The sequence below is a fragment of the Anneissia japonica genome, unplaced genomic scaffold, assembly GCF_011630105.1.
Source record: "Anneissia japonica isolate Jap-2015-1 unplaced genomic scaffold, ASM1163010v1 scaffold287991_len637273_cov151, whole genome shotgun sequence".
In the NCBI taxonomy this organism is placed as follows: Eukaryota; Metazoa; Echinodermata; class Crinoidea; order Comatulida; family Comatulidae; genus Anneissia; species Anneissia japonica.
In genome coordinates, this window is record NW_022692547.1 from 483307 (window position 1) to 503402 (window position 20096).

General features: G+C 34.1%; 1 protein-coding gene across 6 annotated transcripts in view; it reads left to right on the top strand.

Moving 5' to 3' along the window:
* LOC117100336 (voltage-dependent T-type calcium channel subunit alpha-1I-like) overlaps window positions 1–20096 on the top strand; it is a 66944-nt gene that overhangs the window by 21150 nt on the left and 25698 nt on the right. For 2 of the 6 annotated variants that reach the window (XM_033239994.1, XM_033239995.1), the window contains exons 5-12: window positions 2625–2810; window positions 5042–5159; window positions 6507–6662; window positions 7775–7801; window positions 12784–12913; window positions 13146–13306; window positions 14329–14498; window positions 15457–15715. In XM_033239994.1, the coding sequence (XP_033095885.1) occupies window positions 2625–2810; window positions 5042–5159; window positions 6507–6662; window positions 7775–7801; window positions 12784–12913; window positions 13146–13306; window positions 14329–14498; window positions 15457–15715 (1207 nt within the window). Of the gene's footprint in view, window positions 1–2624; window positions 2811–5041; window positions 5160–6506; window positions 6663–7774; window positions 7802–12783; window positions 12914–13145; window positions 13307–14328; window positions 14499–15456; window positions 15716–16205; window positions 16305–18492; window positions 18505–20096 lie in introns of all 6 variants that reach the window. The other 4 variants (XM_033239990.1, XM_033239992.1, XM_033239993.1 and 1 more) reach the window with 4 other exon arrangements.

The following is a 20096-nucleotide window of genomic DNA, read 5'->3' on the forward strand; positions in this document are numbered from 1 at the left end:
TGTGATGACATCATGAAATCACACATATGATGACATCATGAAATCATACATATGATGACATCATGTCATAAACAGCAATTGTGAAATGAAATCATTTTAATAAGGCATGTTAGATGACATCATCACACATGTGATGACATCATGAAATCACACATATGATGACATCATGAAATCATACATATGATGACATCATGTCATGAACAGCAATTGTGAAATGACATCATTTTAATAAGGCATGTTAGATGACATCATCACACATATGGTGACATCATGAAATCAACACTAGAAGGACCCCCGGTGGAAATAAGACTTTTTGGCCTCTTATGGAATGCTCTTCTAATTTTCAAAGACGTTTTAATAACTTAACTCAACATTTAATTACAACATATTATTATCATCATTATATAGTATTGTTGTTTTGAGATCGTTTTGAATCCTAGACTTTTATTGAGTGCACCAGTTTTGCATTGTGTCTGTATGCCTTGAGTAAGTGTAATTATATGGATATAGGTGATAATAATTATCACTGAACCCTCAGAGATTCTTATTTAGACTCGAATATTTATAGAGCATTAAATCAGGGGTTTTGTTTTGTTTTACTGTATACTTGGCAAGATTACTAATTAGCTAAAGAATAAAAAAAATGTTTCAGTGAATGACTTTTTGACCTCTTATGGAATGCTCTTCTAATTTTCAAAGACGTTTTAATAACTTAACTCAACATTTAATTACAACATATTATTATCATCATTATATAGTATTGTTGTTTTGAGATCGTTTTGAATCCTAGACTTTTATTGAGTGCACCAGTTTTGCATTGTGTCTGTATGCCTTGAGTAAGTGTAATTATATGGATATAGGTGATAATAATTATCACTGAACCCTCAGAGATTCTTATTTAGACTCGAATATTTATAGAGCATTAAATCAAGGGTTTTGTTTTGTTTTACTGTATACTTGGCAAGATTACTAATTAGCTAAAGAATAAAAAAAATGTTTCAGTGAATGAATGTTGTTATAAGGAGATGCGTCACAGAAGTGAAGAACAATGTTAACAAGAAGAGGCGAATGCTTGATTGATTATTCAGTTGGTACAAACTTTTAGCTTTCTGGAATGTTCTGTCAGCTTAATTAGGAGATGATGTTTCAGATATGATAACCATAATCATCATATCATTCATACCCCTATCAAGGACGTAATAAATAATTTATGCCGTGTGTACTGAGATTGTTGAACCAAAAATGTTTAGAAAAAAATTATTGATGGTTATATGAGTAATGTTTTACAGATACATGTTGTTTCATAATTTAAAGATTGAAATTATTGTCCAGTGAATGAAGAATGAAGCAGAATACAAACATCGGATTTTATATGATTGATAGAAAAGAACATAAGTGAATAATATAGATTGGTTTGCTATCAATTTACTTTCAAAATTCTATTTTACCTTTAATTAACTATCGATCCTTTTGAATGAGCTTCAATTCAATGTTTTTTTAAATGTTTGTTTAATTATTACAACTTTAATGTGTTTGAACTGTGTGGAAAAAGTTAATAATGTTTTCATTTGATATCATGATGATTACATACGGTAACTATGGCAGTGGTTGTGATTCAGGCAGTTTACCGTTTTCTTGGCTCTCCACAGGAGTATATATTACTGTACTCACAAAAAACAAGTTCTCGTAATTTTGAAAGCTCCGATGAGGGCAGTATAATAGAGGCAGTGGAGCTAAAGAAGATCTGTAATAATCAACTATTAATCAGCCGAGTATTTCTAGAGCTCCTCATGAGTTCAGTATAATAAAGGCAGTAGAACTAAAAAAGATCTATTGCTCAATAAATTATTGATCAATCCGCCTCATGAGGGCAGTATAATAGAGGCAGTAGTTCTAAAAAGCATATATTTATCAATCAACCAAGTGTTTCTAGAGCCCCTCATCGGAGCTAAAAAACAAAGCAAAACCTTGATTTTGCTTTGTTTTTTTGTAAAGTAAATTATTTATTTTTTATAAATCTGTTTTTTTCAAGATATTTTTTATTTATGTTAGTTTTAATTATTTATTTTCTCTTTAATTCATTAAATCAATTTTTTATTTCAGTTAGGGAGTAGGGAGGGACTTTCACAGTTGGAGGGTCTACCACCTCGGCCCCACCATAGTTGGAGCTGAGGTAGGAAAATTAATGATTATGGCACCTCTAGATGACAGGAATTGCCCTCTCAGGCTTATGTATAATTTTCTTTTCTACCCCCTCCCACCTTGAATCCACCACTGATCTGGTTAATGAGCTTTCTTAACACATTTAATTTTTTTTTGCTTCACAAATTATTACCCATCGGCACTGACTTCTGTGATAAAATTGATAATAAAGCAGTGAAAACATGCACATTATGAATTTTTTCGGAGATGGGTTAATTTCTGGGAGATTTTTGGTTGCTTGCTGGAGTGCGGGAGGTCGTGCAAATATTCGGGAGACTTCGCAACATTCGGGACACTTGCGACCCCATGTTATATTGGTGTTTGATCCAATGATGAAAGAAATGTGAATCACATACCCTCTGTTCTCATGATGCATTATATATAAAACTGATGGCATTAAATATGTTTCTTTACTCTTTCAGTGTGGTTGAAATTGCTCAGAATGGCCAGGGCGGTCTTACCGTGCTACGGACATTCCGGTTACTCCGAATCCTCAAACTGGTGCGGTTCATGCCGGCACTACGTCGTCAACTGCTCATTATGCTCAAGACGATGGATAACGTCGCTACGTTTTTCACACTCCTGGCATTATTTATCTTTATTTTTAGGTTTGTAGAGAACAAAGTGTATTGTTATTTATGTCTTATTGTATGTTTAAATTCCTTAATTATATCATTTGTGGGTTTATTAAAATTGTTTCTTTAGATTTAACATTTTTATAAATTATTATGCATTAGTGGAATTAGGCCAAAGAAAATTAATTGTTTCACGTCCGGGTTTTGATATTCTGGTAAATAAATAAATTTATGAAAGAAAAAAAAGCCAAAACGAGTCTTTGTAATGTATACTTCAATTTATAATTCCACCTCTGCCTAGGATTTGGCGACAATCTTTCAATTGTGATTAATTTTATTTTCCATGGAAAAAAGATTGATTTTTTTTTTAATAGCGAATAGTAATTGTTTCATGAATTTGGTAAGGGCAGGAACTGCAACAAGCAATTAATTTTATTTGGCCATATATTTTTTAAAAATCCTATTAAGTATTGTTTTTTGCTTTCCATGAGAAAAAATACATTTTATAAAATATAATTTTTTCCACCAGGTGCAGATCCAGAAAGGAAGGGGGGGGGGGGAGGGGCATTCCTCCTGCTTTGAAATTTTATAATTTCATTGTGTATTAATGTTATGTATTGAAATTAGCACTACTATCTATTCTGAAAATGTTTTGCCCCTGTTTGAAAAATTCTAGATCTGCCCCTTCCTACATAGATTTTATTTTCATAGCGGTTTACACCAAGGTGCTACTGTAGATTAATGATATTTGCGCGGAAACAATTACCGAGCCATATATTTCTCTTTATAGCATCTACACGTGCCGACACGATTACAGGTATATATTTCATGCCAAAGACACTCAGTGTAACCTGCAAACCTGCCAGGGTATTTCAGTGCTGTTAATGCCTATAAATCAGACTAATTGATATTGAAACCGTGGATGTGGTAAAGAGTAGATGATTTAGTGCAATTAACGAGGAAGTCTCTTACGTAAAGCAGGATAAGCATGAGAGAAATGGCATGTGTATCAGTGTGTGGTAATGCAGAGTTAGACCAGGCTATAATTGAGATAGGTGCCACTTGGAGAGTTAGAAATTCTCATATGGTTTTTCTAGACCAGTTTTTTTTATGAGGAATGTTTGAAGAAGCGCCCCTCTCAGATAAGCGCCCATCCTAACGCAAAAATTTCCTTACGCGCCCCCTCAATAATATAAGATTTTTTTTTAGCAAGTCAGTAATCCAATCAATCCTGGGACTGTGGTTGTTGGCATGATTTGAACTGCAGAGTGGAATACCATTCTTCTTAGGTTAATATCAAAAATGAGGAAATTTTTCACCGATCCCTGGACAGACAGTATATATTTCCAACTTTTCTCTTCTTATATATTTGCCTAGGCCTAGTCCAACTCCTCTTTTTCTTTTTCTGACAGTTTGCACCTTTAGCACATTCTCATCTAAGTTTTCAAGAAAACCTGCAATGATCCTGAGATCCTTCTAGTCTCTATCGGCCGATGGCCAACAAGCTAACAATTACCCACCACCACTAATTGCATCTGCTATTCCGCTGTTATGTTAATATTCACAGCATTCTTGTCATGTGCCATGTTCTTGGGAGGATTATCTTTTCTGCCGCACCACCATTCGTAATGTTCTTATATAATAATTTTTCATTCAAAAAGTGCCTCTTGAATTTATTAAGTTCCCATAAGAACCCCTCGATTTTCATCTATTTCATAAGCGCCCCCCCCCCCCCAATTTCCACTTTGTTTTCATACCTTGTTTTCATAAGCGCCCTGTTTAAAAAAGCGCCCTGTTTGAATAAGCGCCCCTGAGAAAGTGCAAAAAATATTGTAAGCGCCCGGGCGCTTATTCATGCGAGTACGGTACATCTAATGGGCATTATCTCATTATAGTAGCAAATAATAATATGCTCTACACATTAGTATAGGACTCAACATGCGCAATTTAAAGTTTTGTTCAATTTATAAAATTTTCTTGGATAAGATTTAACAGTGAGAGGAAAATACAATATGGATATAAAAATAACTAGAAGATACACACAGTATGGCAGATTTTCGCAGTTTAGCGCACTCATATTGTGTCAGATTCACACAGTATAATGAACGAAGATTTTAGTGGTATTCATATTTTTTGCAGTAACTTACTAAAGCATGTATATGGCTTTTTCTACATTATATAGGGATTCATTCATTTCCTAAAGTGCCAAAGGGTGCATTTTTAAAAAAAAATGTATAAAAATATATTTATATATTTTCTTGCAGTATTCTAGGAATGCATTTGTTTGGCTGTAAATTTTGTAACGATCTTCCCGATGGATCAATGGAATGCGACCGCAAGAACTTTGATTCGCTGCTGTGGGCAATTGTAACTGTCTTCCAAGTAAGTGGCAAAAAATTTTTGCATTATGTGACAGAATTTTGACAGATTTTCCAATGAAGCTATTTATTTTGTTTTCTTTCATCAACAAGTATACATACATTCACTTAACGAAACTCGCTGCATATACTATATATATATCAACAAAACACACAGAGCTTGAATAGCACACAAAAGCCTGGTTAAATGGCCCGGCTAAACTCAAACAGCCTGGTTAAGTTCACAAAGAGGGTGTTCTCACAAACACCCTAGTTAAACTCACAAACTTAACCTGATTATGATGTTTAATGAGATTAAATCTCATTAAACACCCTTGAAACTTACAAACTTAGCCTTGTTAATCTCACAAAAGCCTGGATAAACTCACTAACTTAGCCTAGTTAAACTCACAAACTTATCCTGGTTAAATTCAAAAAGCTTGGTTAAACTCACAACAGCCCAGTTCTCACAAACAGCCTGGTTGAACTCACAAACTTTAACCTGGTTAAATTCATAAAAGCCTGGTTAAATTCACAAACTAAAAACTCACAAAAGCCTGGTTAAACTTACAAAAGACTCAAACTCACAAAAGCCTGATGAAAATTTATAGTGCCTCATGATCACTGTGATGCCCAAGAAGGCATGCATTTCATTTTATACTACTGTTGTAATAATTTACATACAGGTCATTTAAGATTAAATAGTATAGAGGGCGCATTCTCCAACACATTGTAAGGTTTATTAAAAATTAAATATGTTACTTAACTTATAAAATATATCTTTCCTATTTGTTTATGTTTGTCACTAAGAATAAAAGAAAATTCTTATAATGTTGGTGATTCAATTTATGACTTATATTTAGAATTTCTTTTTGCCTGGGGATGAAGCTTATAACTAAGTGATTATTTATAATTCAAGAAGAAACAAATTTTTTAAATTAATGTTTATTATTTATCAATCCAATTTATTTTTACCAATGGATTGGATTGGATTTATTCAGTGTAAACACCAAGGATAGCCCACAAAAGTGTAGAAGTAAACTAATTTCCAGTGGGGTCCTGCTGGTGGTAATTGGGCAGTACACCGGGAGACCATCCCCTACTCTTTTCCAAAGAGTGTACTGCGTTCTTTAACGTGCACATGGGCCATTAATTCACACAGGACCAACAGCTTAAATGTCTCATCCGAAAGACAGTGCGCTATTGTAACTTGTTTTTTAGCCCTACAGCTGAAACACAAGGAGAGGCAGCGATGGGAATTGGACCGGGGACTTAGATATCTCCACGGTTCAACACACACATGATGGCTACCACCAGGTTAGCCGACTGAGCTAAGCTGCTCCCTTGATGTATCAATATTATTTTATTTCAGATCCTTACCCAAGAGGACTGGAACATTGTTCTTTACAACGGCATGTCGAAAACCACATCGTGGGCCGCCCTTTATTTTATTGCCCTAATGACCTTTGGTAACTACGTCCTCTTCAACTTACTAGTGGCTATTTTAGTTGAAGGCTTTGCAGCTGAGGTACGTATGGTATAATTAAATTATTTATTTAAATTTAAGTTGAATCATTGATTAGTATTTTCATAGAATAATAAAAAAATACATGTTTTTTAATAACCGTTTAAAAACATGTGTTTTTTTGCTCAGCAAAAACAGGCCCTAAAACCAAAGAATGTTTGCAATTTATGGCAATATGTGATTCATTTATATCAATCTAAAGATGGGCAATTACTGCGTCCTACAATCGTCGCACGATGAATCCAAATCTGCTCCCTGGGAGCGCTAGACGACGCAAAGCCGTCTGCTGATTGTCGGTGGCAGTCTGAACGGATCTTCATAAGAAAAACGATCCTTTGCGCATTCTTCGTCGTATTGCGTTCTTTATAGAATCGCGTTGGCCGACGGCCATCAAGTGCAGTGTGTGCTTGGCTTAAAGCAGTATATAAGCCCTGTTTAGACTATGAAATTTTGTTTGACAAAAAAATTGACATCCCTATATATGGTCATGATGACATCATATCACATCATGACCATATATAGGCGCATTATGACTATAAATGGGCATGCAAGAGTTTTTGGATCAAACAAAATTTGGAAGTTTGGACAGAGCTTTAGTGATATCTGATTGCTTTTTAGTTATTAATAATAATAATAAATTATTGGTTTTTATGTATTTTTTATATCCAGTAGAAGTCGTACGTTGTCTCTCAATCATTATGTCGTAGTGGATATGTTGGTTGCTTCTTTTAAATAAAAACTTGTGTAAAAAGTATTCTCGCTTTTATTGTTGTTATCTATTATTCTGTCTATTGCATTCTATCTCTCATCATGTGATTTGTGATACAATGCATAACATTCCATGTGACATAACATGATCACATGGAATCGCCAATAGACATAACAATGATCACATGGAATCACCAATAAAGTCCTATATATGGTCATGATGTGATGTCATTATGACCATATTTAGGCATGTCATGTTTTTGTCAAATATAATTTAATAGTCTGGAGGGCTTAAGAATGATCCATTGTGTGTGTCGTTGCATTTTATTCTCCATTTACTCGTGTTTGTGCATTGCGTGTCTGGTTTCAAAGTCCCAACCATTGACGAAGCCATTTTTTGTTTACAGTTAATGCCATGTGAGTGTATATACAAGGTAGAGATAATTACCATTCTCCGAAAAAAAAAAAAATTCTTAATAAAACTTTGCTTTAACATTTAACCTTAAGGACAAATAATATGCATCCATTGTTTTTTGCTTTCCTTCTTATTCTCTTCTTTTATAATGTGCTTCAGTTCATTTACTATTAATAACCTTTTGATGGTAAATTAAAATTCTGCCAACCTTTTTTGAAATATAAAGTACAGTAATTTATTTATCAATTTGAAAGTGTATTCGTTTATTAAAAAAACATCAATTGTTCTTTGGATATTTGAAAAAAATTTTTTTTTTCTATTAATTACTTTATAGTTATGATATTGATAATCAATGAAGAGATCAATACATCTTTTTATATAGAGCTTCTACTATATGTACAATATAATGAATACATACTTTTAAAATTTTATATATTAGTTTATTAAACATTAGTGTAGCATACTGAAATAAACATTTACATATTATGGAGATATGTTTTGAATTGTTGCTTAAGTAAAACTGTTTATTTAACATTTTAGCTGGATGCTTTTTGCCAACAAAAATTAATGAATTAGATATATTGTCATATTTTGCCTTGAAACAAAGCAGGCTTGTAATACGGAAAAATATATTTGCTTAATGGTTTCCTGGAGTGTAGGAAAAAATCACCTGGACAATAACCACCAAGACAAAAACCACCAAAAATGGAATATACTATTGTTTAAGTGGGGTGGGCAGTGGGGTGCACAATGTTGGATTGGCTTGTTTTCATCCAGCTTTACAATAGGATTTTACATTGTGACTTCCTATTATACGCCTTTAATTCATTCAACTCTTTTGACAACATGCATGTATGTTAAATAAGTGTTGTATTAACATCATTAAAAGGCAAACTTTAAGCACAGTGATTGCTGAAATTTACAATGAACATACATGCATCTTGTCAAAAGAGTTGAATGAATTGAAGGCGTACTGAATGTCACAATGTAAACTATATTTGTAAAGCTAGATAAAAACATGGCCACCCAATATTTTCCAGCCTACAGTCTACCGAACTTTAACAATGGTATAGTCCATTTTGGGTGGATATTGTCCTGGTTTTTTTTTTGATTTCTGTTTTTTTGCTGTCAGGAACTGTTTTGTGCTGTCTGAGCAAGTCGTTTTTGACAATTATACAGTAAATTGTGATTGAGAAGTATGAAGATAAGTCATTTATTTTGATACGACAAAAATTCAAGAGAATTCTCTTTGTACTAGAAATGCTTTCCATGTTTCAACAGAAAATTCAATTATAGAGCATAAATGTCAAAAGAAAATAGATTGATGATTAAAATTCTAAGTAATTTGATCGTAAGGGCTGTTGTTCAAATTACCACAAATTCCAGTCGACACTTTATAGATACTTCATCTCTTATCACAATATGGAGTAGCTATCAAAATTCCAGCAGACACAAAGTAATAAACAAAATATAGAGAAAAAAAAATGTGTATGTGACGATGTGTTCTCACTGGTTACTGATGATACTTAATGGTTGCCATGAGATCAATTACTGGCCTATACAAGAGTGTCAAAATTATTATTTCTAATTATTAATTACTAATTAATCTTCTGATTCCGTTGCTTCCCATAATTCATTGTTGCTGCTGCTGCTGCCTGCGCTCTCTAACCTTTGACCTTGTTGGTAAGTTTTCCTATGCTAGATCTTTTTTAGTGTTGTAATAGCTCTGTGTTTGAAGATTAATAATTGTGCTTATATTCTGTTGTGTTTTATATTTAATATTTATTATCATGTCCCTTTCTGCCCAATATTTTAAGTGCTGTAATACTAACAGCATTTTTCTCAAAGAATAGTTTTATGTGATGTTTCCTGGTTTACAGTAGTTGCATGAAGGCAAATTGTGCAGTAATTGTAACGTCAATTCATATCACCACTATCTGTAAATCTTCAGTTAAGTTCTTTTTTTTTAACCTTGTATGTTTATGGAATACAGAATTTCTTCTGATCATGTTGTTTTCTTTTCATTTCACCAAACATTGTTTAAAACTAAATTTAATTAGGCACTGTTGGTTTGTCTATAACATTTCTGTAAACTTTTTGTCGAATTGCTGCAGCATTATGAAAAACCGACAAATGTTTTGTTAATAGTCAGTTTTTATATTATTTCATTTTTCAAATTGTTTAGATTTCATCAAGTGTAGAATCTAAATAGTTACAATATGTTTCATGTGAAATAATCATCTAATTTTTTTTTCTAAAATGTAAACTCTCTCAATATTTGTCTTTTATAATAAAAAAAAAATAATCAAATCGTACTAGGATTTACAAATATTTACATATGTTCTTCACTCAGTGTTACTCAAAAACTTATTGTAACATTTAACTTGAATAATCTTTCATAATTATATTATTTCTCTGTAAAGCGCACAGGGGCAATGTGCAATATGCGCTATATAAATATAAAATTATTATTATTATTATAATAACATGTGCTACTAGTAATTTAATCCCATTAATCCTCTTCCTATGTACTCTCTCAAAAACCCTTCACAACCAGTCTCCTCTTTTTTGTCAGCCAAATCATCTTTATTAATCCCCTTCTTATGCAGCCTCGATAGATAAATATCACCTTTCCATTCGGACATGAAATTATCGATCTAGAGGGTTCAAAATGCTGATGTCATAATTAAACCAAAAAAAGGGAGCTCTGTAGGGTCAGTATTTACTTGAAGTGGGAGTGACAAACCGCATGAAAACAACTACTGAAAATTATTTCATATGCGAGGACGGCCGAAACATCATCGATTTCGGGTGAAAATAACAAAAGTTGGTAGGAAAACAGATACACTGCTGTGAAGGGGAAATGCTAGCATCTGATTGGTTGCTTATAAACCGAGGTAAATTTATTGCAGTCATGATCTGTTTACCGATCCTGAACAGCTTATCGTGATCCATCTATCCCCATCGGGCATTTTCACACGCAGCTAGTGCTAACTTTTAAGATAACAGTTAGCTTCAGATCAGGATCAGACTGTACTTTGAATTCTCTCAATAAGCTCCTCTGATGCTAACTAGAATTTTACAAGTTTCTTCCACTCTCTCAAGAAGTCCTTTGATATGGACAATTTCAGTAAGCCTCTATCACATTTAATAGATCACTTACCATTCAGACAACTGTAGACACCTCCTATTCTTCATATGGTTGTGTTCCCCCTGCTAGTCAACCTAACTCCTGCACAAAATGATTTATAGTGTCACACCTCCTTTTGGAACTGAATTGCACGTATCCTCTCTGATCAGGGGTGGTGGAGTGGCCATGGTGCTTTGGGGAGAGACTCTTAATCAAGCCTTTAAAACCCCTTAGTTGTCATACTGTAGTTTCCGGGGATTTACAATATTAACCAACACCCGACCACAACCACTTATGTTCTCGTTGAGACATCAGGTCCCTGTTTGGCAAAACCTGGGGCCACCTCTGTCCCTGACCATTTTATTCCGTTCTTGTTGGTATTTTTAAACTACCAGTGTGAAAAATTTGGTCATTTAACAGATGTCATGACCATCCCTGCAAGTTACATTAAGATATCCAAAGGTGTTTGTTCTACTTTGCTGATTAGGTTTCCATGAAAGAGAGACGATAAATGAAACAAGCGACTCATACAATGCTCGTTAAAAGCAATAAGAGCGTGGCTGATTAGTGTTGCGTCAAAACAACTATTGTATAGGTCCCTTGTGGCTTGGTATTGGAACGACCAGCTTTATCGAAAATATCCTCATCCATATGATTTCAATGTAGTGCAATGATTCATATTTAGAGTCAGCATTCAAGCAGTTCTTGAATTAATTGTTTAGATATAAATTTGCATATTTATCATAGGTTTTTAGCCCACTCTCTTTCTGGAATACAAAATTTGGTGGAGCAGTGTTAAAATACAGTAAAAAGCTGGCTGGCTTCAGCTAGTGACAGAAAATGCAAGGGTTCAGGCCTCACAGAGAGAAACATTTAAATAACCCAAAAACATTCTAAACATGGTATAAAAAAAGTCTCGCCTCACTTGGAAAAGAAAATCAGTTAAACCATCATGATGTATAGGTCGGTAGACAACTAGAAAGGATATTCAGTCATTACCTAAACATAGAGTATTCTTGATGCTAGCACAGGCCTAGATGTTCTTCTGTAACCATAGCGATTCACACATTTTGAAAGGCACAGTAAACACTTTTTTGCTGTTCCATTTATTAATTAACGTCCTGCCATGCTTTAAGTGGAAAATGTTTATATATAATTCTCCTTTCTGTAAGTTGAAGAGTTTCATGTTTTCTTAAAATAGGTCATTAAATGTCACTGCTGAAATTCTCGTCTCTGAAAATTATTTTCTGATACGCAACACAGAACATCTCATGCATAAGCCTCCTTTCTGTATTTTTGTAAAGTTTGAAAATATACTCTCTATCCTCACCTAAGCTTAAAAATTGAATATTTGTATTGCTTTTATTTTTAATTTTGTATCATCAGCACTCATTAAAAAATCTATAAAAAAAATCCCAATTTTCTTGCAAAATTGAATAACACATGCATAGATAATGTTGTTTATATATTTTTTGCTTAGTTATTTTTCAAATAACCTTCATTATCCATAGTCTTATTTAATATTGTTTAGTTTCTTTTTAATATAGTTAAGGAGAGAGTTATTGCAATGATCTAACATTTCTTACCAGCTTACCTTAAGGAAGATAGTTTAGCCTGCAAATTTCTTAATTTAAACTGTTCAACTGTCAGCCTTGCTGTTTATTGTATTATATACCTCTGTCTTTCATAATATTCTGGGATTTTTTTTTTATAACAGAAAACAATTATAGCAATATATTTATTTGTATTTTGTTATCTTATAAATGTTTTATGCAGTAACTCACAGAGAGTGTTTGATTTAATGGGTATTCTGTATATTAAATTGGAATTAATAAATTTTTGTTAACATAGTTTTTATTTGAATTTTATAGGATGATCAGAAAAAAGATAACTCGGAAAATGATGAAGATAAAGATGATGGGGATTTTGAGGAGGAGGTTGATGAAAACAGACTAAATCATGAATACTGTTGTTTACAAGAACCATGGGATAAAGAAAATGGTATGTTGGCCCATTCATGCCATCATCATCATTTTTGTTGGTGCCAACATATTTCCCTACATGAAAATTACTAAAAAAATATTATCATTTTAGTATGGACCCAGCATATAACTTATTATTTAATTCTGATTTTTGAATCAGAAATCACCTATCCAAAATCTTTTGTTACATTATTGAATTTCATTAGTGTGTTATACTTTTGATAAAATATTTTTACGTTTTTTTTTTCCAGCTCTGCCATCTCCAATACTGGCTCCGAACCCCTGTAACCAACTACAGAGCCCACCTATGATCACACACACGGAGGCAACTCCACAAGGCTCTCCACATTCTGAAAATTCCCATGAGCATAGGCCTACGATCAACATCAAAGGCTCAGATTCACTGTCAATTGTAAGTAAGGCTGTGACTCCAGTTTAATATGCGGCTGAAATGAAGAATAAAATAGAAACTGTAGTCTTGTATTAATTTTGAATGTATGCACTAAAATCTATAGAGAGTTTTTTGGGTACCTCAGGGAGTGTATTTTTAGCTCTGATGAGGAGCTCTAGAAGAAGAAGCTGGATGTTGCGGGGATAAAATGCTTAAGAGCGATGCGTGGAGCTTCACAGAGGACCCCTAGTGGGGTCCTTTGTCAGTATTGATTCAGATTCAGAGGACCGAATTAAAAATGAGGAGATTCGGAAGGAAACAAAGGTGACATGTCTGGAGAATAAAATCCAAGAGTGCAGATTGAGATGGTGCGGACATGTAATGAGATGTGAAGAGGTTGATATGATGAGATGGGCAGCAGAAAGAGTGGAGACCCAGAAAGAGATGGATGGACTGCATCAGACAAGATGGAAGATTGGTGGACCTAGAAGCAATCATGGATCATACCAGATGGGGACAATAATGAGACGATCCGACCCCCCATGAGGAAACAAACGGATGATGATTATGATGAGGAGCTCTAGAAACACTCGACTGATAGATCTTTTCGGCTGATTGCTTAATTAATCCTTATTGTATGGGCAGCCGTTAGGGTCAACATACTCTACTGCCTCTATTATACTGCCCTCATCGGAGCTTTTGAGAATATGAGAACTTGTTAACTGAAGAGGGATTACAGCTCTTTAAAATACAGAGAATTTTTAGTTCAGGATGAGAGATCTGAAGAGCTCTCGAAAAATCTTGACACCTGGAGACAAGATGGGGAACTTCTTTAAAATACAGTTAAGTTTGGACACCTGCATGGGAGAAGGCAAGATCTTTTGAATTGTAGGACAAGTTTTCACACCTGAAGAATTCAGGGACAGGACGTACAGGCCCTTGATGAGTGTTTTGAGACAACAAGAGATTTATTAATATTAAATTTCACTTTTTTTTTTAAATTTTGAAATAACTACTTGATCTGAAACTGATTTTCATTTCAGCAAACGCCTTCACTACGAGCATCACCGTGTCTCCGGCGATCAGGAAGTGCCAGGAGTGCTCGAAGTGTACAGAGTGAGGGCGCTGTCCAGTCTAGACCAATAAATGGAAACTTCTTGAGTCCATTTAGGATGTATGACAGTGATTGTGGAAGTCACCTCAGTATATGCAGGTGGGTTGAATTTTGAAGTTGCTGCCATAAGAGGGCAGCATAGCTTAATTAAAAAACGAGTGGTATAGTCTATCGTGTGCTTCGTGAATCATTATTGAGTTTCTGGTTTTATTTTATTTGTGCTATGTGTCTTTCTGCTATATTTGTGCAGGAGAGTGAAAAATCTAAGTCGTAATAATGAGATTTTGTTTATGCTTGGTGAAGGGATTGACGCGTTAAAGAGTGATGCTGAAAATGTTTCACACAACTGACAATGATCCCAGGGGTGGTGCCAGGCCCCCCCCCCCCCCCCCCCAGGAAAAAAATTTTTATGTATTTTCTACATATTAGTAGAAGCGATGCTTGACCACGCCTACTTTGCTCTCATTGGGGCATCGGCCCTCCCTAAACCCACCTGTCGGAGACTTTGGACCCCCGTCAGGCAAATCTGGGTGCCACCCCTGAATGATCCGTGCATGCTATTATAAGAATATTATTGATCAGTAATGTCCTCTATATGACCTTTTAGAGAGACATGGAGTAGCAACCGAATGTGTGCTGATTTTTATGCCTTTGTTGCTCCTACTGAATTGATCTTCTTGTTAAATACTGTAAATGCTCTAATAAGCACCGCCCTCAAATAAGTGCTGCTCTTGAACATGCGCCTCACTAAACATGATTTTTTTCGCTAATAAGCGCTCCACTGGAGAGTCCAAAAACTTGGACAAGTGCTGCGATGCTTATTCGAGCATTTATGGTACAGTACACGTTATAGTGTGTACCATCTTTTGAAAGAGAGCTTTTGGGCCCACTTGTGGACATGTTAAAAAAGCATGCATAGACTACTGTTTGAAAAAGAGCAGGATTTTTATATCCAGGTATACTGTCCAATCAAAAGTGTGCTGCCACAAGTCATCAAGATCCTAGCCCAAATGTTATAGTTATTCTACTACGACTAATTAACTTCCTCTACATTTAGGTCACAAGACATCTCCAGCCACAATGGGTACATACCAGACAATGAGAGCAGTCGAAGGACTTCCATCTGCAACGGGGACAACAGTAGGCGCGTGTCATTCTGTTCATGCAATGGTCTTGCGCCAGCCGTCAGCCAGACATTTCGACCAACAACGCTATCAACTGGGAATGAGACGGCTGTAAATAGACCCACAGAGCAGTTAAACCAAGCAGAAGACGACCCTGAGATCTGTGAGGATCCTGATGCCATTGATGAGGGCGTAAGTAGTTCTTGCATATTTTTTAATGTATATTCCTTTAGCCACCTCTAAACAATATTCTCTCAAAGTGAAATTTAATTTATTACAGATTAAAATTTTATTTATATGATAAAATTATATAGTTTTACTTAATCAATATCTGCGATATATTTTATGTGTTTTAATCTACACAAATCCATGGAAATGGACAAATGAGAAAGAATTGTATATACTATAAGTTTAGTATGTGGGACCTCGCATATATTTCCAGAATTATTATTATCGTCATCATCATCATCATCATCATCATATCATCATCGTAATCATCACTATCATCATCATCATCTGACATCAAAATTAGCATCATCAACATCATTATAATCTTAATAACATCAATCATCTTTGGCCTAAATTTGTTTGTTTTTTTCAAAGAGTTGTAATCATCTTTTAGCTATCTGAATCAATTGGACTTAAAATCTCTTCTGCTTTATTCTTTTAATTCTGACCTAAGGCGCCAGTGTCCGCGGACATGTCATCCCTAGTCTCCTCATCCAGACACGTTGGTCCAGATACTATAAGTGATGGCAATTGTTGCGGCTTTTGTCATCTGGTAATCATGCTTTATGACCCCTGACCCCTGAATTCTGCCCCAAATTTATAACGGCTATGCACACATAGAATAGCATTTAACAAAGTTTTAGAATCTCTTCAGTAGAGTAAGTTGAATAGTTTTGGCACTTTGATCATTTTCAATGCTGCATGCCAATGGAACCTCAGCACATTAGGTCACATATGTATTGCATACCCTCATTAGTCTAAGTGTAATTTTTAAAAAGTGACTGGTATTACGGGCTAAGAAGAGGTACAGTGTATGCTAGTACAAAAATATTACTGCAAAATTGGGCCACCATGAGAACAATGTGTTATAGGCTTTACATAGGTCTTACACCAACCCACCTCAGGCTGTAACCATGATGTAATATTCTTTGTACCCTGACCCCTGAAAATTGTTGTGAATGTGAATTATTGGAAGGGCTTGAGATTTTAGGGGGCTGGAATGAATCCGGTTTTACACTAGACAAATTTATTTGCGCAAATCAAAAGCATTGGTTCGCTTCCTGAGCTCTGATTGGTTGCACTTTTTTTCACCTCGCGAAAAGTAGAAACCGCTTGAACTACTGATTTCGCTGAAGCGCAAAACACAGATAGAAATGTGAATGCGCATTCTCATGAACCGACGCTGTCGATTTCCGTGTATAGATTCGCTTAGTGTAAAACCTTGTCTGAAAGCATGAATCTTTCATGAGATTTAGTAGCTATATGCTGTGGATAGGGTATCAGAATAGGGGATGTATAGTGGTGTGTGTGTTCGTGACAAGGTGGTGAGGTAGCACGTCCAGAGTGGTGTGTGCATGTAGGGTGGCTGGGATGTGTTTTAATCAAGTGTTCAATTTTGTATAGTTCGCTAAACATTTCTAGCAAAAGCAAATTGTTCTTGATAAAATAGAAGGTTTTTAATAGTAGTATTAATAATTTTTAATAGTTGGTATGTTTTTATCTTTACAGTTAAGTGACTTGTTCTTCAGGAGAAATAAACATAGATTTTATAGCCTGACAATCATTATTTAGTTATAATTAATAGCAAGTTGAAATTAATGCTAAGTTTGCAAAAAAAATCATATTTAGCACATAATATAAAATGTATTTATTAATTTTCTCCTCTGTTTCAAATTCATCTATTGTATTCCAATTGCTTGTCGCCTTCCCTGTTCCTGAACGTATGGTGAGTGTATCATACGATTTTCCCCCCTCTGTTTCACTTTACCTCCTATTGGCATACTGCCATATAACTTCCACTCATTTTTCATGGTTTAATTTTCACTTTCCTATCATATTCTTTTGAACGCAAGACAAATATTAATGTGTATTACATACCTTCAGATATATTTTAGTGTCATACATATCTTTGGGAATGTTCATAGAAAGATTATTGGCACATATTTGCACTTTATTTAGTTCACTTTACAATAATTGTTAGATATTAATGATAGTGCTATAAACACGATACAAACAAACTTTTAGTATTTGCAGGTGTAATAAAATCTCCAGGCTTCATGGCAAATTGATGCAGCTTTAGTTTGCCAAAGTAGCCTCGAAAAGGACCCCAGGGGCTTCTTTTTGAGATGGGCTTCTTTTTGAAATAGTACAGTACATACAGTGTACATGAAATTCAAAGAAACAAAATAGATTAAAAACTCGATTTGTTTACAGTAGTTTGGGTGATTTAATGCCAGTTAATGCACTCCATGATACAGACATGGTGTTACAGTAGCCCTTGTATTGTTTTAAAGTAGTAATTCCCAAAATTTACAGCATTCATTTTGAAAAAGAAAAACCCTCCTCTTTACTCTGCAAAAGTAGCCTCGAAAAGAAGCTCATCCAAAAATTTATTCAAGGTTTTATGGTAATATAAATATTATTATTTGCGTGAGAAAGAATAGATCATTTTAATAAGGTTCAAATTTCTTCTTGTTTACTGTTTATCACAACCTTTCTTGTTTTTTTCAACCTGTTCACTATTTATATTTGCTTTGTTTTTCAACCCTTTACTCTCTATTGTCCTCCTTCCTTTCTCTATTTTTTAACTGTATGCACTCTTTTTATGCTTCATCTCCCTCACCCCAACACTTTTTAAAACTTTCCTTTTATTCAACCCATTCACGGTTGATCACTCTCTCGTTCATTACACCTCATGTTCATTTTCAATTCTGTTTTGCACCGTTCTTCCGTTAATTCAGGAGAGAGTAAAGGTAAACATGATAACATTTTTGCAAAGAATTAACTTTTGGTGTGCTTGAAACTTTAACTTTCATAAATATTAATGGATTTAAAAATTTAAATGTCAACCTTGATTTTTGAATATTGAATTATAATATTAGGCTGCTAATAATTTTGTGTTTGCTGGCAGTTATTTTTAATTATTTTATCAGGTGAATATATACTTATACTAATAACATTGTGTTTTTAACCGCCTTAAGTATTTATTCTGCTTTTGGTTCCTGATAATGATGTACATAAATTTATTAACTTTATAATATGTTTGTGTTGTAGTCACAGGACTTCATTCTGTAACTGCTGCTGTTTTTATAGGCGTGCTAATGTTTATATGTTCAGATGTGTTAAGTTAGTAGTTACAGAACCCAATTCTGTATCTACTGTGTTTATGTATTCATTTTCAATGTTTATGTCCTCAGGTGTGCTAAGGTTTATTTTAGTTGTGTTAATAATAATCCAATTAAAAAAATCCTATAATGAAGTATTTCTGTAATTGTATACTCACTCAAAATAGCTGATTTAAAGGGAATTGGTTAACAGCTTTTTTTGGTTTTTTTTCAATGTGATTTTGGTGTAACATTGTTTGGTGAATAATATGGTTTACATTCATATTTTCAAATACATTATATCATCAGGTGCACTAATTATGTTTAATAGATAAAATAGAATGAATCATGGCTTCCCTCTGTTTATGGGTGGTTAATCTCAGTGCAGACCATCAAATTTTCTTTGACAGACAAACTGTTGTATGCCCATATATAGTCATAAAGTGCCTATGGTCTTGGTGTGATGTCATCATGACCATATTTAGGCATGTCACATGATTTTGTAAAAAAAATTTGATAGTCTGGACAGGGCGTCTTTTCAATCAGATATTTACATGGTGCACATATTTATCATCTACCTGTCTCTTATACACATCTAGATGTGTATAAGAGACAGGTCTTGCGCCAGCCGTTGTAATGATATATATATATATATATATGTATATATACATATATATGTATATATATATATATATATATAGGCCTATATATATACACACCGTATATTTCAATATAATATAATAAAAATATAATATGATAAAAATTAAAATATATATATGATACAATATAAAATGATACTATATAGCATAATATAATATACTGGGGATGTTATCTTTGAAATTATCAGTGGCTATGTGAATTGAGTTGAAAGTAAAAGACTTTCTCGCTTGGTTTACAATGGAATGGCTTTAGTCTTCCGGATTTGGGTGAGTGTGCTATACAAGCCATTAAGTGGATGGCCAACATCATTCATGATCTTTCCTAGCACATTAGTTACATTTATCAAGTACAAATTGTTTAGGCCAGTAAGTTCCTTTCCTATTGATTTTCTAGCATAATTCATAACTATAACTCATGAAAGCATAGTCTGATTTTTTTGGTTGGGCGCGTAAAAACAGAATACAGCCTTACTGAAAGTTTATAACACGTTTATTCAATTTTTGTAGGTTTTTCAAAGATTAATCATACTGTAGATACTGTTGTTTTATAGTGGCTTTAATCATATGGTATCACTTTATTCC